The 26,047-nt window shown below is 34.6% G+C and overlaps 1 protein-coding gene across 1 annotated transcript in view; it reads right to left on the bottom strand.

Annotated features, from left to right (window-relative positions):
* Nucleotides 1-2,466: 2,466 nt before the first annotated feature.
* Nucleotides 2,467-26,047, bottom strand: part of LOC138136984 (uncharacterized) — a 35,204-nt gene continuing 11,623 nt past the window's right edge. Inside the window, exons 3-4 of the mRNA XM_069056288.1 lie at nt 7,149-12,950; nt 2,467-5,181 (exon numbers count right to left, since the gene is read on the bottom strand). Coding sequence (XP_068912389.1) covers nt 3,808-5,181; nt 7,149-12,950 — 7,176 coding nt within the window. The 3' untranslated portion in view covers nt 2,467-3,807. The remainder of the gene's footprint in view (nt 5,182-7,148; nt 12,951-26,047) is intronic.

The raw sequence follows: 26,047 nt of genomic DNA, 5'->3' as shown, positions 1-26,047 counted from the left end.
GTAGCGACTATAGGATTACTAAAAAATTGTCTGTGAATAGCACCCTTAAATTTTATTTCAAAATAATCGTGTTCGGTTGTGTCCGAGCAAAATTTATAAAGAGTGAATTTAATAAATGAGTTCTTAGAGGATGTTTGATTGAAGTTTTGACTTGCGGCCAGTGAATTGAAATTTGACTAACAGAGATACATACATAAATGATTAAGCTGGAACAATGAATTTATTAACAGTACTAAAAGAATTTTAGATGTGAACTATAGGTATGATCCTGCAGGTATTGAACTGTCTCCCCCGTTAAATTTACACGTCGCAAATACTCATGGAACCTCTTGCACAAGCCTAGAATAACATCGAGAATCGAGAAAAGGAACGATGTCATCACACTTTTGAGATAGTTATTTATTTAACGACTTCGTGTGTAATTTTGGCTTTTTTGGCATGAGTGGACCAGTTTAAAACTCGAGTGAAACGAGAGTTTTAAAGGTCCACGAGTGCCAAAAAAAGCTCAAATTACACAAGAACGAGTTGAATACAACGTTTTTTTGGTCGACAACCCCCTTAAAGGCTCCAAATCGCTAAAAATCTTTAAAATTAGCTTGACGTTTCGTTTTGACAAGTCGTCAAATGTATCAAAATCCGTCCACACAGAAGAAAATTCTCAAATTCTGACAGTGTCGAACAAAAATAGTTATTTGTGCAACGAGATAGGAAAAGTGACTTTTTTCCGTACGAGATGCGGGATTTTTAATAGAGAGGTAGTCGAGATTAAAAACGCGTCGAGTACGGAAAAAACACTTTTCCTTCGTGTTGAGTTATTACCCATGAAATCGCGGAAAAAATATGATAAAGCTTACAAACAATTTGAGGATTGGTGCCGTGAAAAGCGAGTGCGTGATATTACTGAAGAAGTTCTACTGGCAAAAATCAAGAAAACTCAAAGGCTCGACATTATGAAGATAGAAAAGTTCCTAAGGGAAGCGGATAATGGCACTTATTTAATGATGAAGGTAAAGGTGACTTTTATGTAATTCAAAAAATAACTGTTTTACTCTTTAAAGGTGATGTTGATAATAGGGATCAGTGGGGCATGCCGTCGCGAGGAATTGACTTAAGAAGACTTTGACGTAAGAACATTACAGACAAGGGGTCTTATATCATTATCCAGATTCCAGACACTAAAACAAACGTCAGGCGAGAATTTACAATATCACCAGGCAATTTTGAAGGTTTGGATTTATTAGAAATATTCAGGACATACTTTGTTACTTTGTTTGCTAAAAGAATGCAATAATGTTGTAGTACATATTTATAATAAATAATATAATTGCTGGTTTTCATTTGTTTTACTTTTCCTAACTAGGTAGGAAAAGTAGTACTTTTCCTAACCGAAATGAATGTGGAAATGTAACAGTTTTCGATACCGAATTAGAAAAAACTATTTTCACGTGTCAGCTGCTTGTCAGCGATTCATTTCCCCATTGATGGGTGGCGTGGCTGCAATTTGTGCTCAGCGCCGGACCGCAGCTATTTCAGTAAATGGACACTGGTGGAGTCTGGAGCCTCACGGACTACGAAATCTCCAATGAACGAATAACGAATGAAATAGTTATTTCCATTAGAAATGTAGTAGGTTCCATTTTACAGCGCGAGGTTTTTAGATAAACGAGAACTGTTTGAAGTCGGATATAAAAGTAACGAATTGATGCTCCAATTTTTCGTGAAGTTATAGTCTGTTTTTTAATCAAAGAACCACAACGCCGCAATTTACATCCAAAATAGAGCTGACAGCATTGTACACTTTTGACCTAGGGTGAAAAATCTCATCATATAAAAATTGAGGTTATTGGAGATATTAGTAACACAGCATATTAATAAAGTTAATAACAACTAATAACAATTAATTTGAGAGTTTGATAAATGTGTTACTTTGCGAGGCATTTTTAATAACACGTTAAAATTTTAGATGCGACTCAAAATATTTGTCGGAGACCGTCTAGTGATTGACAGGCACAATATGACAATAAATTTCTTTAAGTAGGGTCTTTGTTCGGTTTATTTAGAGCTTAAGTCAGAATTCGTTACAAAGATTCAAGGACTATCCTTTTAAGGAGATTAAAAATGACAGGCGTTGGCTGGTATAGCCAATAGACAATAGACTATACTGTGTAGATACTGTCTGTGGAAACTCCTTTCGTCTGGCTCTGTACAGGAGCATAATCCAAACATTTCCCTCAAGTAACTAAAGAAAATCGTTTCCGTCGCGGAAACGAATACTGAAAAAAATATCAAGGACGTGAAAAAAGAAGCGATTAGGCACTAAAACAAGTTGTTTTGATTAGCGAACAGTGTTAGGTAATACAATTTTATTTAAAGGATTTAGCATCATTCAGGAGACATCAGTATATGGCACGTTGTCTGGTTAACGATTAATGTAAGTAAAATGATGCAAAAAGATTCGTCAATAAATATAGGTATAAAAGTATAATTAATAAATTTTAACAGTACATAATTTAATGATAATAAGTACAAATATACGAACTAAGGGGGTCGTTCACGAAACCCGGAAAGGCTCGATAAGGCATTGCAAATTCAAAACCATGACAAATGATATTGTTGACGCATTGTATTTCCCGTTTCGTTAACAATTTGCAAATTATCTGAGTTTCGTGAATTTACCCCTTATTAATTGACAGATTGTAACGAATTTCTATTAAACAATTTGTAAAAATTAAATTAAAGCAACTTAACGATAAACTGTTTTTGAATCAAAGAAACACCATCTGTTGCATTATGTTGTGAAAAAATGAAATTGTAGTGGTGAATTTAATTTTGTCCGATTGACTAGGCTGCAACTGCCATCTATCATTGTCAAATGTCATGCGAGATACGCAAGCTCGAGTTTACGCATAAAATTTGAAATGTGAATTTAACAATTTCTCTTAAAATTTCTCTTAAAAACATCACAAAATCATACTTTTATTGACTTTTGTGATTGTTGGTTGGTTAGGTGATGACATTTGTCATTTCCATGTAATCTCGATTTCATTCCACCCCAACTTCAAGTTTACACAACGTTGCCGATCGAATCTTGGGTGTTAAAGTGTTGGCGGTTCTTTGATTAAAAAAAATACATATGATTGTGTTCTAATCTAGGTACCCAAAGGTGTGTCAATAGGGTTATTGTTTTCCGAGTTGTGCTGCGGTCGTCTGGATTGCTGGGTAGCTGACGTTTCAATAGCCATGTTGCTATCTTCTTTGGAGCTTCAAAGTAAACATTCAAAGTTCACGACACAACCCGGAAAACAATAACCCTATTTACAACGGCCGTGGAAACCTGCATTCGATTAAATGTGTGTCAATTTGGACATTTCTGTCTTCAAGAATTGAAGTTTCAAGAAAAAGAATAGACAAATTTTCTACTAAAAATTTTCCGCCTTCGGAGTAAAGATTGATCAAGGTATGAGACGTATTTGCGACATATTACTTACAAGAGTAGGTATACCGGGTGCCTCAAAATTCGCGGAACACCTTAGCCAGTACGTTGTTAAATAGTCATTAAAATATCACGTAAAAATCTTAAAAAAATCAATTTTCTTTATTGTAGAAGTTTTGGACCTATTTGTTTCACTCTTCGAGATTGAAGTTCTGGTCAAGGACCATCACGTGCAAGGTCAACTGTCGAATAGCTTGATTCCAATGTTGAGAAACGTTACAGATAATTAGAAGAAAATCTGTTTTCTTACAAAAGTTTGTCATTTTGTTTATGTCTAGAGCAATCGTAGAAACACTTCAGGGAATGTAAGTTTCCTACCTTCTACCGATTTGAACAACTTCTTGTGTCATTTTTATAAGTTCTGTAGTTTCAATAGTTCTGTCATTCCCTTGATCAAAATCGAGTAACTGGTCCAAAAACATTGGTGGTTGACCTTGAAGAGACACCGCAAAATGTTTAACGATATCTGTGTAGACACCTTCACTTGTTAAATCGGAAAGATCTTGAAAAATTCTCCACCCCGGGAACTCTTCTTTTGTTACGTTTGCCAATAATACCACTTTCTTCTTTTCAACGTTCTCGAGTAGTCTGATAGCGTGTTTAACGTATTCTTGATGATAGTCTTCCGCTTTCACGATCAAGGGAACTTTGTTTAAATGCCACAAAACTATACTTCTTTCATTTGGAGATAACTTCTTACTCCGCTTATTACGCAATCCATATTTGAGCGATGTCAAACTAATTTCATCATCACTTGCTGTCTCGTCCCAGATGTTAACGAGAACCTCTTCATTCGTATCTCTAACAATCGTCATGTCAAATTTCATAATTGCTTCTCTAAGAAGTTTTGATTTTTCGTTGCACTTACTGTCCGATATCGTTTGTATAAAGGGCGTAAGTATTAACTCAGCCAATTTTGCTACCACGTCATATTTAGTCAGTATAATGTTACCTGACCACCACGTTTCCATGAACTTGACAAAACGTGAAGAGTAAGCATCATAGTCAATTCCACATTCTTTTCTCAACGTCGCGTTGATTAACGACCGTGCTCCTGCCGTGTTAGTCTGATCACCAAAGAAATACAGTTGCTTCAAAGAATCATCAAGATCTTCAACTGATCGACTACTATCATGTTGTTCAAACTGAAAAACTTTTGTTCCCTCCTTCTCATCGCTGATTTCTTTTCTGTTCAGTAGCAGAAGTTTCTTAGGATCCAAGTCTCGCAGTTCCTTCACAACAATCTCTTCAATTGTATTGTCTTTATTTTGAAGACGAATTTTTGAACTATTCTTGATACTTGTCGGGGAATTTGTGTATAAAATAAAACTGACATTTTCAGTGTTTTCAAATTTTCGAATAGATTTTATGTACTTCTGTAAGCTGAAGTCTGCCGCAAGATTTTTTTCAGTAACTTTTTTCATATTCTTAGAATGTTTCAGTTGCAACAGAAATATTTCTGAATGTCCATCATCAAAAGTCACCTTTAGCGTCACGTCGTTGAAGTCTCCACAATCGTCACAGTTTGTTTTCATCTCGAAATCTGCCACAATATCACTTGTGCTGAATTTCAAAGCGAACAAAACGCACATCATTTTTTGATAGTTGTTGTCCGCTCCTCCGGTTACATTTCTTTTCTCGTAAGAATCAAATCGGGGCTGACACAAGCACTTCCTGGTTGTTGCAAACTGGAAATTAAAAAAAGGGGCAATTCTGAAATAAGTTACGTAATTATAAATATTAACAAAATTTTATTGAATTGAATTTCATCCAAGTTGTGATCTATTTGTATTGTTCAGTTGAATGACTTTATAATTTTTGAAGCTGCCCGTTAACAACGTCACACATTTTATGAATATTGAAATGTTCATAAAGTGCCGTTCACACGAAATTATTCCAAGAATTTTAAGACTGACAAATCGCTAAATTGGTTTGTGCTAAGCCATGTGTTCCAGGGCACTTGTTAAGTTTATAAGGAGTGTCGCCCAACTAAATAATTAATTTGCACACGAAAAGATAAATAATTTAATTGTTGTTTATAGCAGGCGAAAATAGTAATAGAAGGTTCAATAAATTAATACATGTAAGAACGGGTTCTCGGAAAATTAACAATCAAGAGCTCACAGGAAAGGAACGATTAAGAGAAAAATGTCTGTTTTTGATAATTAATATCGTTTATAAAAAGAAAAAACAACAGCGGTCCCAAGAGTGAGCCCTGGGGTATGCCAGATGTAGCACAAATCTCCAGTGAATCAAAACCTCTAATCTACAAGAAACAATTTATTTTCTGCCTTTATGGTAGGAGTAGAATAATTTTTTTAGCGGATGTGAGAGTCCGAAGCCATTTAATTTTTTTAACAGAAGAAAGTGGTCAAAAGTGTCAAAGGCTTTTCGCAGGTCCGTGTAGGTAGTATCTATTTGACACTCACTGACATATTGCACAAAACAGCTTAAGTTCGTATCAACAGATCGCCCTGGCCAAAAGCCATGCTCTATATTAGATATGAACTGTTTAGTGTGATTCAAAATAATATTGTGGAGCACAGTTTCCAAGATCTTAGAAAAATTGCAAAGTAGAGTAACAGGACGATAGTTTTCTACTTCTGATTTGTTGCCTTTCTTGTGTATAGGACTTACTAAGGACTTTTTTCAAGAGACAGGATATGTGCTTGTCTTCAGTGAAAGATTGAAGAGAGCGGTCAAAGAATAGACAAAAACATTTGCATAATCCCTCAATAAAAACGCTGGAATAACATCAGTACCTGCAGTAGATTTATCTTTAACTTTCCGTAGAGCCTTATACACAGCTTCTTTATCGATTTCGTTAATGAGAAGAGTAGGATTCTGCATTAACATCTCCAATTCAGTGGGTTGAGAAATTACATACGAATTTTGGAAAAAGTCTGCAAAGTCATTTACAATCGATAAAGATATTGTTAATTCATCACTATTATAGGTCATCGATACGGGGAAAAAACGTACATTTTTTAAAAGAATCTGCAACCTTCGTTCAAAAAGTTTGTGTAAATATAGTAATAACGTAAATTTGTTCAAGATGTTATTTCAAACAGAAAATTAACAGTTTGACTTATTTTCAACAATGGAATAATTTCTGTGCTGATCTGATCGATTTCATGGTTAAAACAAAATGGGCATGGTACGAATTAGTTGTATAGTCGTCCAAGAATCCCAACGATATATTACACTTTCACTTCAATAATGAGAAGATGGTAATTTGAGAGTTTTTGTTAAGAAAGCCAAAGTTCGACCCAAGAGGGACAACCTGGTATCTCTACCATGTTTTTAAAGGCAGAGCCTGTTTATAAAATATTTTGTCACCGTTCAAAACTGCTGAACAAGAACAATATTTTTTTTTAGTAAATCTACATCTAACGCTTAATAACCACGGACTAATCAACGATTATAAATACAAAATTTTAAATTGGATTGTCCGGTTGAATACCCCAGATCAAAGATGGTTTGTTTGTTTATCAGCTTATTTTTTAAGGTTTCTAGACCTTTTAACAATAGGACAAGAGGCAATAAAACGTTGGGATTCTTGCAAGACTATAAATAAATCGTCACAAAGATATTGCTTTTTATTAAACAAATACTACAACTTTTTGAAAAATAAACAAATTTAAAAAAAACTTACCGACACATTGCCATTTGAGACATATTCCTCTAAAATTCCAAGAATGTTGTCATTTTTGGGAAAACATTTTTTGCAATGTGTTTTGTAATCTCGCATAAGCTTGGTTATTTTCAGTAGTAGATCACTCCGAAGGTGTTCATTTTGGACAGCAAAGTGCAAAGGGTATTTTTGGTTGTTGACGTCGAAATTGCCCTGATATAATCCATTTTCTAGAAAGAATTCTACGGCAACACAATTTCCATCGTAAACAGCGTAGTGAAGAAACGTTACATAGTCAGTAGACATCAACTGACCGTATGCTGTAGCATCGAACATTATCTTCACGATCTGCCGGTATTCAGACCATAATAGGGGTACTGATCCACGACGTGTTACAGCATAATCTAGAGCAGTTTTTTGTTCCTTATCTCGCTTGTTGGCGTCAACACCGAGACTTAACAACAACTGAATTACCTCAACCTCAGGCAAACAGTTTGGGTCTTTGAAAGCTGCATGTAACACAGTCTTCCCGGAATTATCGGCAGCATTAATATCAGCACCGTGATCAAGTAGCATCTCTATACAATAGTTATTATTCTTGTTGAACGACTCGAAAGCTGCATGTAACACAGTCTTCCCGGAATTATCGACAGCATTAATGTCATAACCGAGATCAAGTAGCATCTTTAGACAATCGTACTCGTAATCATTCCCGCCGAACGACTCGAAAGCTGCATGTAACAAAGTGTTCCCGGAATTATCGACAGCATTAATGTCAGCACCGTGATCAAGTAGCATCTTTATACAATCGTAACTTGACCCTCCGAGCCATTTGAAAGCTGCATGTAACACAGTCTTCCCGGAATTATCGACAGCATTAATGACAGCACCGTGATCAAGTAGCATCTTTATACAATCGTAACTTGACCCTCCGAGCCTTTTGAAAGCTGCATGTAACACAGTCTTCCCGGAATTATCGGCAGAATTAATGTCAGCACCGTGATCAATTAGCATCTTTATACAATTGTAATTTACCCCGCCGAACGGTTCGAGAGCTGCATGTAACACAGTCTTCCCGGAATTATCGGCAGCATTAATATCAGCACCGTGATCAAGTAGCATCTTTATACAATCGTAACTTGACCCTCCGAGCCATTTGAAAGCTGCATGTAACACAGTCTTCCCGGAATTATCGGCAGCATTAATATCAGCACCGTGATCAAGTAGCATCTTGATACAATTGTAATCTTCCTCGTCGAACCATTCGACAGCTGCATGTAACACAGTCTTCCCGGAATTATCGACAGCATTAATGTCAGCACCGTGATCAAGTAGCATCTTTACACCATCGTAATTACACCCGCCGAACGTTTCGAGAGCTGCATGTAACACAGTCTTCCCGGAATTATCGACAGCATTAATGTCAGCACCGTGATCAAGTAGCATCTCTATACAATAGTAATTATTCTGGTTGAACGACTCGGAAGCTGCATGTAACACAGTCCTCCCGGAATTATCGGCAGCATTAATATCAGCACCGTGATCAAGTAGCATCTTTATACAATTGTAACCTACCTTGTCGTCCGTTTCGAAGGCTGCATGTAACCCAGTCTTCCCGGAATTATCGACAGCATTAATGTCAGCACCGTGATCAAGTAGCATCTTTACACCATCGTAATTACACCCGCCGAACGTTTCGAGAGCTGCATGTAACACAGTCTTCCCGGAATTATCGACAGCATTAATGTCAGCACCGTGATCAAGTAGCATCTTTACACCATCGTAATTACACCCGCCGAACGTTTCGAGAGCTGCATGTAACACAGTCTTCCCGGAATTATCGACAGCATTAATGTCAGCACCGTGATCAAGTAGCATCTCTATACAATAGTAATTATTCTGGTTGAACGACTCGGAAGCTGCATGTAACACAGTCTTCCCGGAATTATCGGCAGCATTAATATCAGCACCGTGATCAAGTAGCACCTTTACACAATTGTAGTTATCCCTCGAAATGGCATCGTAAAGTGGACTGCGATTCATTGAATCTTTAGCGTTTATGTTAGTACCACATTCTAATAAAATTACCAAGGCATCGTAATGGCCATTTCTGCAACAATAATGTAATGGAGTATGTTGATTGCAATCTCTGCCGTTTACATATATCCCTTTATCTATCAAGAGTTTTACTGTTCTTGTATTTACTATAGAATTTTTGAGAACAATATGTAGTGCGTTCTGTCCATCCTCATCAGTCGCATTAATATTTGCTCCTAGATCCAGTAAGAGTTTAGCGATTACATCGTCATTAACAGCAAGATGCAAAGGAGTTCTCTTCTCTTTACATTGTTGATCTACATCTAAACCGCATTCTATTAATGTTGTTATCACTTTTTTTCTTTCCTCCATTATTGTGTGGTTATTCCCTTTAATTCCATTTACGGCCAGGTGCAACAATGTAATTTCTTGTATTCCAATTTTCACTGATAGAACATTTGATTCTTTTTTAATGACAGAACCTAATAAATTTGGATAACCCATCTGAGACGAATAAATTGCAAGTGTGCCAATGTCATAGCATTCGAATAATCTTTCAAGGTTTATCGAGTCTCCAAATCTCTCTAAAATTTTTTCTACAGCGAACAAATTTTTAAGTCGAATTGCGAATTCAAGACAGGTCCATTGAAAAACGTGGTCGATTTGAAATACATCACAATGTGACAACATTTTGAATATTTCTCTGTACTGTGTAGAGACTTTTTCGATGTCATTTATAATATAAAATTCCTTTGAAATGTGTCTTCTATTTACCTGCAAACGAGGATGTTCGACTCCATAAGTACACAACAACTGAAGTGGACTTCGACCACATTCATCTTTGACTTCTCTCTTGTCCAAATGCTTTGAAACTAAATCAGTATATCTATAGATTACAGCCAAGTGAAGTGCACTATTTTCAGCCATCATAATGTCGAATATGAGCCTCAAATTTTGATTTTTTTTGGTAAATAAGTCATCTTGCAGCAGCGAAACTTTGTCCAGATTATTCTTCATCCACGCACAAGCAAAATACTCTGCGTAAGTTTGGTGGTTGAAGATGGCTTGATTATCGTCGGTCACTCTACTGACTATTCCAAACGGATCTCCAATTTTTAATTTTTCTAAGAACTTTTGACTCCTTCCGAAATTTATTCTTAACTTCTCGAAAGTCGTGGTGTCCAAACAAGACTTCAGTGCTAGCAACTCGTATTGTTCCAGACGCAGATCAAAGTCAAATCCGATCTGGTCCTCGTGTTCGTGCACTCCCAATTTTTGATATTGATGCTTCTTCTTTCCTTGGAAAAATATTTTAAACATTTTGGTCAATACAAAAATTTCTTGGTCAGACTCTGTCCACAAATTTTTATTGTTGAGAAAATTTTCTGTAATCATGAACAACTGTAAAGGGATTCCTAACAAGTGTCGACTGTTAACGATATCCACGTTTTCGTATATTTTATTGATAATGTGTTCTACTTCATCTTCTTGGTAAAAATCCTGAAGACGCTCTTGGATGTATGTCTTCTGCTGCTCTTCTGTCAGCTCTTCAATTTTTATGGGAAATATGTTTAGCTCATGCGACACTTTTTGCTCCAAATTTTCACGTGAAGTAATCAACACCCGATGACCCAACGAAGAGATGTGCTGAATAAATTGCAAAGCGATCGGAATACAGTCACTGTCTATTTCATCCAATCCGTCGAGAAATAAATACATTCTTTTATTTTGTAAAAGCATCGAACGAATGTTAACCGCTAATGGATCTTTCTCTTCTTCAAAAAAATTGTGTAATATTACATCGTGCGCACATTTATTCTTAAAAACTGTTTTGTGATTGATCAAATTTACACGGACACTCCAGTAACTGGACGGACAGATGCTGGTTAAGCGAGACACCAGCGCGCTTTTTCCCATTCCGGGTGGTGAACAAATGACATTCAGAGGATGGTCGAGATATGTGAAAATTTCCATTTCATTGACACGCGCTCCTTCAGATTTCATTGTTTCTAACGGAAATTTTTTTTCCTTACTTAGAACCGAAGTACAACTTTTGTCGTCAAAAACTTGGAGTAAATGCACGTTCTTCTTGGTCATTTCACAAATGTCATTGAATGGAACCTGAGCCCATTTATTATTCGTCAGCAAAACATCACATTTCTTTCTTTCTTCCAGGTACTGGTCAAGCTCCATCACGTGCAAATCCGACTGTCGAATAGCTGGATTCCAAGGTTGAGGAACGTTACAGATAATTAGGAGAGAATCTTCTGTCCTACAAAACTCTGACATTTTCTTTATGTCTAAACTAATCGTAGAAACACTTCTGGGAATGTAATTTTCAAACGCATTCTCCTGACTTCTACCGATTTGAACAACTTCTTGTGTCATTTTAATAAGTTCAGTAGTTTCAATAATTCTGACATTTTCTTGATTAAAATTGAGTAACTGGTCCAAAAAAATTGGTGGTCGACCTTGAAGAGACACCGCAAAATGTTTAACGATATCTGTGTAGACACCTTCAGTTTGTACATCCGAAAGATCTTGGAAAATTCTCCACTCCGGAAACTCTTCTTTGGTTGCGTTTGCCAATAATATCACTTTTCTTTTTTTAATTTTCTCGAGCAGCCTGATGGCGTGTTTAACTTGTTCTTGACGACACTCTTCCGCTTTCACAATCAAGGGAACTTTGTTTAAATGCCACAACACTTTACTACTTTCCTTTGGAGATAAATCCTTAATACCCTCAACACGCAATCCATAATATTTCAGCGATGTGAAACTGATTTTCTCATCACTTACTGTTTCGTTCCAAATGTTAGCGACAACTTCATCATTCGTATCTCTAACAAACGTCATGTCAAATTCCATAATTGCTTCTTTAAGAAATTTTGATTTTTCGTTGCACTTACTGTCCGATATCGTTTGTATAAAAGGTGTAAGCGTTAACTCAACCAATTTTGCTATCACGTCATATTTAGTCAGTATAAAGTTACTTGACCACCACGTTTCCATAAATTGGAGAAGACTTGAAGAGCAAGTAGCATCGTTAATTCCATACTCTTTTTTCAAAATTGCGTTGATTAACGACTGTGCTCCTGTCACGTCAGTCTGATGGGCAAAGAAATAAAAACGTTTCAAGTAATCATCAAGACTTTCAACCGATCCACTACTCTGATTTAATTCAAACTGAAAAACGTTTGTTCCTTTCTCTTGATTTTGAGGTTTAAGGCGGTTTTTTTTTCTATTTTTTTTCTTAGTATTTTCATTTTTGCTCCATAACAGAAGTTTCTCAGAATCCAAGTCTTGCAGTTCCGTCACAACAACCTTATCGTCTGTCTTGTCTTCATTTTTAATATCAATTGTTGATTTACTCTCGATACTTGTCGATTTATTTGTGTATAAAATAAAACTGACATTTTCAGTGTTTTTAAATTTTGAAATAGATCTCATATATTTCTGTAAGCTGAAGTCGCCATTTTCCGCTGCAAACATTTCGTCATTAACATTTTTCATATTCTCAGAATGTTTCAGTTGCAAGAGAAATATTTGCGATTGTCCATCCACAAAAGTCACTTTTAGCGCCAGGTCGTCGAAGTCTCCACAATCGTCACTGTTGGTTATCATCTCGAAATCGGCCACAATGTCACTTGTGCTGAATTTTAAAGCGAATAGAGCGCACATCAGTTTTTCATAGTCCTTGCCGAGATCTGTGGTTCCAGATCTTTTTTTGTAAGTGTCAAATCGGAGCTGACCTGAAAGATCGAAGGACTTCTTCTTGGTTGCAAACTGAAGATTAAATGAAAATTAGACAATTTTGAAATACGAGTCACTTACAAAATTATAGTGGTATTTACAAAATCTAATTATCTGTATTCTTATTTGTGATCTATTAGTATTTGTTCAGTTACATAACTTTATACTTTCTGAAATTGTCTTTTGTTAAAATCGAAGTAGACTATTTATGACTTCTCGTTACAACTTTTCAGCAATATAGTAAAATAACTTTTCAGGACATTATCCAATGTGAAAACATGTTCACACTATAGTGAATTCCAAAAAGATCTGAACTATCAAAGTTCCGTCAAGTTGTTACACTGATTATTATTATTGACAAAGCTGTTCTAGTACTTTTCATTGTACTTGGTTGACCACCCTGCAACAATACAAATCCCGCCAAATTTTTATGAAACAGTGTCAGTTACAAATTGTCAACAATTCGAGGAAAATGGAAAAACACAAGAGAACAGTAGTTAAAGCCAGAAAAAAGGAAGCTATTCTAATGAGATTTTCTGGTTTTTCTATTTAATGGTGCATGTCTTTTTTAGATTTAAACAACCCAACAACAGTCAAAATAAATTTTGAGCTGACCGAAATTTGACACTAACATCAAAATCATACATAACCTCACAAAAAATATAACATAGTACCTACACTTTCAATCAAAAATTGTATTTCGACTTTCAGCCGAATTGCGAATAATAAATTTTCACAAATTGTGACATTTGACAGCACGGATGTTTTTGGAGTTCACTATGTATATACATACAATTAGTTCATATGGGTCAACTACATTTGCCATTTTTGAAACGGGTTAATTTCATAACTAATTAATTAAAAACTTATGTTCAGGAAATGAAATTAATAGTTAAATCTATACCTAACCAATTTGGAGCTTAAAAAAAAAAAATGTCTACTGGGGTACCTAGGTCCTTCGGTTTTTTATTTTTTTTAAATTTATTTTTGTATCATTAAAAAAGGAAATATGTATAAACGAGACGGCCCATCATACATTTAAAAACTCGTAGTAGGTAATGAAGAAATAATTTATTCACCCATTTATGGTTTTAACGTTAACGAACGATCAACATCGCGGAACAGTCTTGATGAGAAGTTAGCCACTCGATAAAGCATCATAAGCAATTTCGTTATTTTATTCGTTTTATTTAAAGAAATAACACAATTCAAACGAATTCAAAATACATACAGGGTGTATCAGAAAAAAGTGCATTTATTTTAACTGGTAATACCATCTACTCATCAATTACAACAACTTTTCTAAATAAAGTTTCTTGGAATTTGGCAAAATTTAAAAACTTTTTTAAACGGGAATCGTAAAAACTGAATATTTTTATTCCCTTCGTATGATATTTGTGAATAAAATGATTTCACTTTCGTTTTTTTTTTTAAATTATTAAACTGCTGTTCCATAGTCGGGTAAGCCCCTTCTAGAAATAAGTGAGAACAGAGTCAATTACTTTATGGATGTAATTATCCTTGGTAAACCCACAGACAGGGCTAGACCGACACTTGTAACCCCCAATAAAAATATCTCCGATTTTGGCCTGAGTCCTCTGCTTGCAAAAAATCCAAAAATCGCAATATCTTGACCTGCTGCAACGGGTTTTAAACAGGTTAGCTGTTAGGGCGCAATAAAGCAACTGACTCTATTCTCATTTATGTGTAAAAGCTCTTTTAAGCAAATCTTTAGAATAATTTTGAAAACCATTTAGAATTTGTTTTCGAAAAAAAAATTTTTTTCTACAACTGTCAAAAAAGGTGACATTTATGCATCGTTATCAAGTCGCAAAGTATGTCATTTTTGATAGTGAAAAAATATTTGTCAAAAAGTTTCCTTAGATGCTAAAATAGTTACATTTTAGCAGCCAAGGAAACTTTTTGACGAATATTTTAGCATCCAAGCAAAATTTTACAAAAATTCAAAAATTTTTAAATGCTGTAGAAAAAATAGTATTTGTATTTCGTGCGAAAGATGATTGTTTTGTTGGCGCATTCGAATGAGTTTGAAGTCTCGACCTAACGGTCTCTACCAAAAACTCATTCTCATTCTCATGCCCAAACAAAAATCATTTTGCGCACTTAATACAAAAATAACTATATAACAGTTGTAATATTTAGATGAGTCCTATTACCAATTAAAATAAATGTACTTTTTCTGTTACACCCTGTATATACTACAAACATTTTCAGTTTTGCGAAATTTAATAGCACTAACTAGAGTTGTCCTAACTTTTATTAAATAAAAAATACGTAACAACACAATGTAGGTTGAATAAATATTTCTTTACTACAAGTAAGGCCCCTTCAGAACACTTTGTTTGTTTTTTTAAGCATTTTAACCTTGTTTTCAAAGGTATGTTTAAAAAAGCAAAACTATATGGGCTTGTTCAGCATACACCATTTTTTTATCAAATCTACCCCGTTTTTCAAAGTTCCTTTATTAAAAGTTAAAATTCGCTTTTTTGCCTTGTTTTTCTATTGGGCCACTTCAGCACACATGTGAATACGATTTCGTTCAAACAAATTCACCCTATAAAAACACTTAAAATTCGCCTTTTTGCCCTGTTTTTTGTTGGGCCACTTCAGCACAAAAATGAATACGGTTTCGTCCAAACAAATTCGGAAAGGTCCTCATGAGCGAAGCGAATTCACAAACCTGTTTTTTAAGGTAGCAGGCTCCATCTTATACAAACTCATGTAGATAACGATTTTAAAAGAAAATTGATGTTAGAGCAACAGTAAAGGATTAGCAAGTAGAACTATGTCAAAAATAGATGAAAAAGATAAAATTTATTTAAAAGAATTATGTGAATTAGAAAATTTGGTGTATACCCAAACGGTATACACTCCAGAAAATGGCCAATTTTTAAGGTCATTTAAAAAATATAACATTTCAAGTAAAAGAGCAAAAATAACAAATTTTAAGAATTTATACAATAAAACATTAATTCTTTTTGATCTCATTACAAGAATAAAAACATCTCCATGTTTATAAATTCTTTCAATTGATCAATGTTCCTAATCATGTCCATAAATACTGTATGAAAATGTATAGCATAGCTTAGGTGAATCACAGGCGATTAATTTGATTTATTATTTGATCGATAAGACCACATTTAAATCCGAAAACTGTCAGTTCAAATTTATCAGATTTAACTAATGTATTCCAAATATCATCAAATTCATAATACATTTTATCTTTAAAGGAATATAAATTTCAATATCTGAATACTCTGCTTATATTTGGAGGTATTCCAGCAAATAATTCTGAAATAAGGCCATGTTTCTTTGATCTAAACAAACACTCATTAAACTCAATGTACAAGACTCTATCATAAAATATATATGTTTTTTCATAGGTAAATAATTTTTCATTATTAACCAGTGGTGAATAATGGAACAACCGTCACCTAGCAACGAAAGATTGTCGTCTATTTCATTGGTTAACGTAGACGATTTTCATACCAACTGTCAAGAAATGACAACTCGGACACGTCGCATCCGACAAAATAATTTGATTAATAATTATTATCAGAAAGGGTTTGAACGTACCTAGTAGTGAAAAAAATAGTATATAAACCACGGTGGAGAAGTCCCTTATAGCCTTCGCGCCTTACAACCCTCGGCGCGCCTCGGGCTCTAATCATGAACTTCTCCACCTTGGTATATAATATACTATTTTCCAAGATAAGTTCTAAATATTGCATCAATTCTTTTTCCTTTTGGTATTCCTAAATTTTCAATAGATTGACCATTACATCCACTTTTAACATTAAAACTTGGAAAATCAATTAAATAATATAAATTTTTAACAACTATTAAAACATCACCTGAAGATCTTTGATAAATATGTGAAATTTCTTGAAAATCATCTGGTAAAAAATATAAATAATCTGTAATTAATTTCAGTTCTTTATCATAAGTCATCTTTTAAATTGACTAACCAAACATATTTCTTATAAAAAATATACAAATGATGATTTGCAAAATTAAAAATGTATCAATTTCTTTATTAAAATCACATAAATTGAAGTAACGCTTAAGGTATAAGATTATACCGGGTGATTCAGATTGGTATTCGCGCCCCTACGTCTTTTTTGTTTTAAGAAAAAATATAGCAAACCATATATATTTGTAAATCGCTTGTGAAACTACAATAGATGATGTTGTCAAATCTTCTCTTCGATAACATATGTCAAAGTTTAAGACAGTCAACTTTTTTTTTTAAATAGTACACTATACATTTCTTAGCTTATTCTTGTAAAGCTTTTTTTTCTACATTTGAATGTGTAAAAAAAGTTGCCACTTACATCAGAAAAAAAATCGAGAAAAAAAATAAAATATGATTTAATTTATTCGAAAGCGTTATATTCTAAATATTGTTGGTAGGCTATTAATTTTTCATTAGCTGTTGTACTACGTTTAAAGTGCCCTACAATTGTTTTAATTTTATTGACAAGTTCTTGCACCTCCTCTAAGCTATCCTGGACAATTAAGTTTAATGTATGTGCGTAGCAACCAAAATGTTTCCATTGAAGATGACTATTTATTGCTTTTTTAATATTGCAAGCGTTGTCTGTAACTGCAATTAATATCTTGTTTGATAATTTAAATTTTGCGATCATGTTTTTGATATTTTCCGCTAAATTTTCACTTGTATGTGAACCAGTAATTAAAGAACATCCAATTAAAACACTATTTAGAGAACAATCTTCCGTGATGTGGTGTGCCGTTACTGCTAAATAGCTATCTACATTCCTTGATGTCCAGCAATCTGTTGTGATGCATACACTTTTGACACTGTCCATTTTTTCTTGAACTGTATTCAAGCAACGTTCGTATAATGTCGGTATCATGTTTTTGGAAATTGCTTTTCTTCCGGGTAATTGATAAGATGGATTTAGGGCTTTCACAAATTCTACAAATTCCTTGTCTTCAACAGTTGAAAATGATTGCTAGTCAGTTATGAAAAGCTTGAGTAATTGATTATCTATTTTCTTTGCTTGACCTTTCGAAACTTTTTTGGGCACATAAAATGATGATATACGATGTACTTGTTTAGACTTTGAAGGATTGCTGCAAGGTTGTACAATAATGTTAGTGTTATTGGTTTCGGTACTAGTGCTGGTTTGGGGTTGCACATCATTGCTGTTGCTGGGTTGTGAATCTGAGATGACGTCACCAGTATTTGAAATTGATGTTGAGGGCACTGGACTTGAATTTGCACATCTTTCATCAAGTTTCAAATTTATTGTTGGGTGCCTTGTATCCAGATGTGTTTTTAAATTTGAAATTGACGACCTATAAGACAATTTCTGACTGCACATATCACACTTTGCCTTTTTTTCATTTCCACTTAATTCAGTGAAATACGCCCACAACGGGCTAGTATTACGTCTTTTGGCAGAATTCATATTGAGGAAAAAATAAAAATTTGCTTAAGTACTTGGGTACGTACACACAACACACTTTCCATCTAGAAGACAGAAAATGACTGAAATTCAATAAAGATAAATTACTGAATAAAGAAAACAAAACAAGCTGCATCAATGATGATCAACGAATTCTTATTTTCTGCTGAAAACACGGAACAGGTCTTTTCACTTTTGTAGACACCGACGCGCCGCCGATAATTTTTGGAACCTGCGGAAATTCATGCACCTTTAATCCCTTTACCTGCATCCGTACGGAGTTTCGAATCGCCGAATTTTTGAACGTTATTTTTCTATCACATCAAAAAAATACATACTTTTAACTCATGCTTTATTGAAATTGTCACATGAATGATTTGTCTACAATTTGTCAATATGCCACCCGTTTAAAATGTTAAGTTTTTAATTTTTATTTATTTTTTAAAATTTTTTATTAATTAAAACCTCGTTCCATTTCATTTGTCTAATTTTTAAAACTTATTGAATGTTTTGTCGGCAAATCAAAATTAATTTATTAATACATAAGGGTCGTTTTAGAATACATGACAGCACGATGACGCTAGTGTTTAAAATTAATTGATCGCCACCGTACATAGTACTTAAACTTATACTCGTTTTACTCGTTAGCATCGAGTTATCAGTATCAAGTTTAAGAACAACTAAATAAAATACCAGGTCGCATATGTAACTTTTTAATAAACTAGTATTTCATAACAGTTATTTGGAACTGTTACTAGCACGGAACAATAACAGTTGGATCTGTTACGAGGAAAATCACTCTTTAGCCCATCTCTACACCTAGCGGCAAGACTGTGGGACTTTTAAAAAGGAAAGTGATACTTTTGTACCAAAAAGGAAAAGTGATACTTTTGTGCAATGAAAAACCAAAGTTTGTTGAAAATATTTAAAAAATTGGAATAATTGATTTTGTTCTTATTACAGTTTTATTTCCCCTTTTCAACAACAAACTTCGTTAATTTGCCCTTTTGTTTAGGCTACAATTTTTATTGACGGTGATGGCTTATGACATTACAACATTTCGGAAAACTACTTTGAACAATTTTTATACATGATGATTTCATTTACAGTTTTTGCCGTAATTAAACTTCGAGCATTTGAATTTGGATTTACATTAATTTGGTTCTAAATTTATTGTTAATTTAATTCTTGATCTAATGACTATTTGTAGAAATTCCACTAATTGCTAATGAACAAAATTTTCGTAATTCGAAACAAATTTACATGACCGATTTGTTTAGACGAAACCGTATTCATTTTTGTGCTGAAGTGGCCCAACAAAAAACAGGGCAAAAAGGCGAATTTCAAGTGTTTTTAAAGGGTGAATTTGTTTAAACGAAATCGTATTCACAAGTGTGCTGAAGTGGCCCAATAGAAAAACAAAGCAAAAAAACGAGTTTTAACTTTTAACAAAAGAACTTTGAAAAACGGGGTAATTTGATAAAAAAAAATGGTGTGTGCTGAACAAGCCCATATAGTTTTGCTTTTTTAAACATACCTTTGAAAACAAAGTCAAAATGCTTAAAAAACAAAGTGTTCTGAAGGGGCCTTACTTGCTCACAATTTTTTGTTTTCCGAGGAAAAGCAGCAACCAGGATTGTACCAAAAAAATGAAACATTACATTGGTGTCGTCGTGACCAGGATTGCACCACAACTGTTAAAGCGTACCAATTAAAACGACAGGACACCATGTTTGGTCACAATTTTTTGAATGCACTTTACTTTTCAAAATTAATTTTTCATGCCGCCGGCCGTTATTGACGGTTTTGCATGATTCAAAATCCGCCGGGAACGTAAAATTCCCAACCTAGTACTTACAAAAGTGACCTTGACTAAAAATTCGCTAGAGAATGGGCAGGCAGCATTGAATATAGCCAACGGACTCCGTTACGGCTGAGGGACGCGAGGGTCGCGGGTTCGATTCCGCTTGTGAGACAAATTTTTTACTTTTTAAAAATTATTTAAATTTGTCGGCATGAAAAATTTTGTGGATTACACGTCCAGAAAATGTTTTGCGAGTGCTTGTGTTGCTTCGCCTCGGCTACGCAATATCACTCACACTCGCAAAATATCATTTTCTGGACTTGTGATCCAAATAACTATTTGTTAGAAGGTAATGTTAAATTAAACATTTTTCTTGCCTCATTTGCCACTCCTTACATATCAACATATACAGGGTGATGAAAAAAAGTGCCCGTGCTAACCTGCACGTTATAAAGTATTTTTAACTAAACACGAATTCGAAATCCAAAATTAAATTTGTCCACTCTTCGCCAAGATATAAGATTTCCTTTTTAGACAATAGAAATCTATATGATTAACCGTTTACTAATAATTTTATTGTTGAAGTCTAGATTTTGGTCGAGTTGATAATGTTCTTAAGTAAAAAATGCAAAAAGTCTATCGGAACCAACGTTATTAAAGATGTTAGAGTACCATTTCTTGGGTCCAAAGAAAATTCGTCAATGTTACAACATTGCAAAGCTCCTAAGATACAGAAACATGTAATTTTTGAAAACGATAGCAACAATAATTCAATTTTTAATATTAATGGTTTCGTCAAATTTAACCTGTCAATTTTCCAAAAAGTCTGAAAAAATGGCATACAATTTTAACGAATATGTAGACTCTGTTTGGGTGCATCAAATAATAACGCATCTGAAGCAGCAAGAGACTATGCAAGACTGTACCCTCAACGACGTCATCCAGATGCTAAGGTAATAAGAAGATTGATGCAGCGATTAAGAGAAAACGGCCAAATAATGCCTCTTTATGTAAATCGTGGAAGGCCTCGTGAAGTTCGAACACCAGCTTTGGAGGAAGCTATTTTGGAAGCAATTGAAAATGCGCCAGGACGAAGTATACGAGGATTGGCGCGAGAGTTTCACGTAGACTATCGCATGGTACAAGGTATCCTGGCTGACGAACATTATCATCCTTATCACTATGTTAAAGTGCAAGCTCTTCGTCCAGGTGATTATCCCCTCAGAGTAGAATTTTGTGAATGGCTACTTGGACGTCACAGAATCGATCCTAGGTTTATTCAAAACATTTTATGGACAGATGAATCATATTTTTCTCAAGACGGCATTTTTAATCAACATAATAATCATATCTGGGCAACTGAAAATCCTTTCGCTGTGCATCCTCGTGCACATCAGCACCGCTTCGGAATTAATTTGTGGGCTGGGGTCATTGATAATAACCTCGTAGGACCTTTTACGCTACCTGCCAGAGTGAATGCAGAAAATTTTCTACAATTTTTACAAAATGACTTTCAAGTTTTGCTTGAAGATTTGCCCCTTGTAATTTTGAGGCAAATGTGGCTACAAATGGATGGTGCCCCTCCACATTTTGGTAGGATAGTACGGGATTGGTGTAACGAGACTTATCCAAATAGATGGATTGGTAGAGGTGGCGCGATTGCTTGGCCCCCCCGGTCACCTGACCTTAATCCTTGTGATTTCTTCCTCTGGGGTCACCTCCAAAATTTTGTATATGCTACGCCAATTGCTAACTTAGGGGAATTAACAGAAAGAATCAACGCAGCAGTTAATACCATAAATGTTCCTATGCTTCAAAGGGTTCAAGAGAACATTGTTCGAAGAGCAGCATTGTGCATTGAAGTTGGTGGGAGAAATTTCGAACAGCTATTATAAGATTTAATTGAAACATTTAACTTTTTGTTCAATTTATTGTAAATTAAAATTTTGTTTCATATCCACATGACAGCTTTATTTTTATGCAGGTGACAGAATCTGTCATCAGCATTGGTTTCTTAGATACGGCGAAAGTCGTGAATATAATATTTTTTAGAAAAAAAAGTGCAATATTGCCAATTTGTACTGTTAGGAAAGCTGTTTAATTTTTAAAAGAATGTTTTTAAACCATTTTTGTGTTGATTTTCACAATACTTCGACAGAAAAGGACATTTAAGTTTCAGTCCTGGGCACTTTTTTTTCAACACCCTGTATAATAGTTATTTGGATCACCAGTCCAGAAAACGATATTTTGCGAGTGTGAGTGGTATTGCGTAGACAAGGCGCCTAGCCGCGGCGGCAACACGAGCACTCGCAAAACATTTTTTGGACGCGTAATCCACAAAATTTTTCATGCCGACAAATTTAAATCATTTTTAAAAAGTAAAAAATTTGTTTCACAGTCAGAACCGAACCCGCGACCCTCGCGTCTCTGAGCCGAAACGGACTCCCTTAGGCTATTTTGTATAGTCTATTTTTTTTTTAATTAGCTGTCAGTGTCAAAACTTTGTAAAAGACCAGACTGTGTTACCCTAAAACCTGTACTTTCCGACCAATTGTATAACAAATTGAGGTTATGTCTGTCAGTCTGTCTAACATAATTGAAATGTCGAACCTAGTCAGTCAGTGTTAAAGGTTTCAATGAAATGTAGGTTTATGTAGGTAGGTACATACTTGTATTTAAAGAGTATTTTGTAGAACATGTACTTTCGTTTAGGTACATTGAAGTGGACTTTGGAACACAACCATTTTTTGTAATGAAACACAGTTGCAGTTTATACAATGAAGAAAACATTAATTTTTTCGGAGTTGAATACATTTTGTCGTTTTAAAGCCATCACATATGATTGCAGACGTCCAACGTATCTATTTTAGAAGAGTATTTACGGAAATAAATGAGAATTTAGAAAATAGGCATTTAATACGATACATTGAATATGTTTGAAGCTTTCTCACAAATCGCCTTTTTATTCAGTTCAGGGTTGTCACCTTTCAACTCTTCGCAGTACCGAATCGGGGCCATTTTTTCACTCTCTGTGCACTACGAAGGCACCTTTTCAAATTTTGAGCGTTAATTTTTTTACGCAAACGCAAATGACAGTTAATATCTTCTATTCACTTTGATTGTGACCACAACGAAAAACATAGTAGGCGATGTTTAACTGTGTGCTGCATACGTTTTACACTAAATATTTGTGTGGTGTGAACATGATGTGAAAATGTCAGAATTGTCAAAAGTTGACCATGGTAGTAAAGCAATGATTTTAATGTACGAGTATTTATCAATATTAATAACGGAAATCAATATTTGAAGTAGGAGAAACTAAAAACGTCTATCTGATTCTGTAATCACGTCTGTTGAAAAGTGGGGTTATATCCAGGTACAGATTATTTAACGTAAAAACTTCGAAATCACCTCATGCAATTCTCGATATTAATGAGGAACGAAGGAAATGGTCATTTGGCAGTAAAACAAACTCGAAAAATGCCTGGGGATTACTAAAAGAAGTGATCAATTAGCATTGATTAATACAAATATTTTCAGATAAAAACTAATCAGACAGAAAGTTCAAAAAAATGATTTACAGGGGATGAAAAGGCAAAAGGTATCAAACTACAACACTTACTAGCCAAAATGGACAACAAAAATGCACAAATAGAGTTAACTTTATTGGTGATGTTCGTCTTTGTGAGTTGTTTTCCCGTTGGCTTCAATAAATGTCTCAAAACAAGTCAATATTAACCGTTTGGTCTCAACTTTGAGAAGACGACGTGGCATTTTCTTTTTGGATTCTAAAATTTTGTACCAAAACTCAATTTTATAGATATGCGCACAGTGTACGTCGAAAAACGTTTGCGCAAGTCGTTCTCCATTCTGTCTTCTGTGAGCGTGACGTTTCTGTCAAAATGGCGCCTCTGAGAGTTGCCAACTGCGACTGGATTTAGTGTTATCTAAAATTCCCTATCAATATCCTAGCAACTGAAAAGTTACTAGGGAGTGGTCACAATCAAAATGAATAGATTATACAGAGTGTCCCCAAAAAAAAAGACGAGTCTATAGCTCCCTTATTTATCGGAGGAATTTAATTATCTATACACCAAATTAAATGGTTGTTAATAGGCTACAAAACGGCTTAATAAATTCACGTATAGCTCCAAGGGCTTCAAGACTAAACTGTCAAAATATTTTTTTTCAAATAGGATTACATACTATTTTTTAGTAATTCTGATAGAGATTTTAATTCTGAAAACAACAATGTATCACAAGTATAACTTCACATAAAAAAATAACACTAACTTTTGAAACAAATGACGAGCACCAAGCGAAAAGCTATCAAAATGCATTGCGTTACAATGTAATAACCAAATTAAGGTAGCTGGAAAAACAAATGACAAATAATAACATGTAGGATTGCGCAGATATGCCACCAATGTTTAGCGCAAAATGGAACATAGACGATAGTAACATTTTTTACATTTTTTTTGTGAATTTTTGGTATTTAAGTGTATACTTGTGATACATTGTTATTTTCAGAATAAAAATCTCTATCAGATTTACTAAAAAAAATATGTAATCCAATTTGAAAAAAAATATTTTGACAGTTTATCCTTCAAGCCCATGGGGCTATACTTGAATTTATTAGGCCATTTTGTAGCCTATTAACAACCATTCAATTTGGTGTACAGATAATTAAAATCTTCCGTTAAATAACGGAGTTATGGACTCGTCTTCTTTTTTGGGGACACTCTGTATATGCGCAATGACAGCGCCGATGACCTTGCACGGCTCGACGTTGCCAACCTATATTGTGAAATGCACTTTCAATTGCTCACACCAACTTGACAACACTTTGACAGCTGATTTAAAAAAAAATGGACTGTATATTAATTAATTCAACCAAAGTAACTTCTATGTCAAACTTTGTTGACATTTAAGAATCAATGCTGCCTGCCCATTCTCTAGCGAATTTTTAACCAAGGTCACTTTTGTAAGTACTGGGCCGGGAATTTAACGTTCCCGGCGGATTTTGAATCATGCAAAACCGTCGATAACGGCCGGCGGCATGAAAACACGTATTACTTCTCAATATTCATACAACGTGTAACAGAAATAAGTACATTAATTTTAACTGGTAATAGAACTCGTCAAAAGGAACAACTTTTCTATTTACCATTTTGCCGAAAAACGATGTTTAATTCAAAAAAAAAAATTGGAGAGATTTTTCACTAAAATAACCCTACGCCACTAAATACTGCAATGGCTTATTGAGATCAGCGCTAATATGAAAAAAACATCCATTTTCATCCAGAAAACGTGTTTTAATGCCGAAATCGAAATTCAAATAAATCTACCCGTATAGCAAAAAATCCACTTCGTAAGAATCTGTTTGTTTCACATTTTTAGGTAGCTTAGTTTTGGAGATATGAACGGTTTTAGGAAAATCTTTCCTATTTTTTTAAGCCACTACGCAACGTTTTTCGCCAAAATGGCAAAGAGAAAGTTATTCCTTTTGATGAATTCTATTACCAGTTAAAATTAATGTACTTATTTCAGAAACACCCTGTATATAATATACCAAGGGACAGATATATTGCCGGAAATTTTTTCGAGCAGTCCTGACACACCAGTGTTTGTAGCAAGAAAATTAGACGAGGGCGCCAGCCCGAGGTTAATTTTGAGTGACAAACACGAGTTTGGACTGCAAGAAAAAATTTCTGGCGATATATATCTGTCCCGAGGTATATTCGGAAGAGAATCGTCCGAAAAACTTTTCCCTAGGTAAATTATATCGGAAAGTTTCCCTAGGGAAAATTTCCGCTTAATTAAATTGTGATTGGTTGCTATTCAAACAATTCATAGTTGTGATTTGTCAA

The sequence above is a fragment of the Tenebrio molitor genome, chromosome 8 (genome assembly GCF_963966145.1).
Source record: "Tenebrio molitor chromosome 8, icTenMoli1.1, whole genome shotgun sequence".
Lineage (NCBI taxonomy): Eukaryota > Metazoa > Arthropoda > Insecta > Coleoptera > Tenebrionidae > Tenebrio > Tenebrio molitor.
The sequence above is the reverse complement of the archived record's forward strand: the minus strand, read 5'-3'. Positions and strand labels throughout refer to the sequence as shown.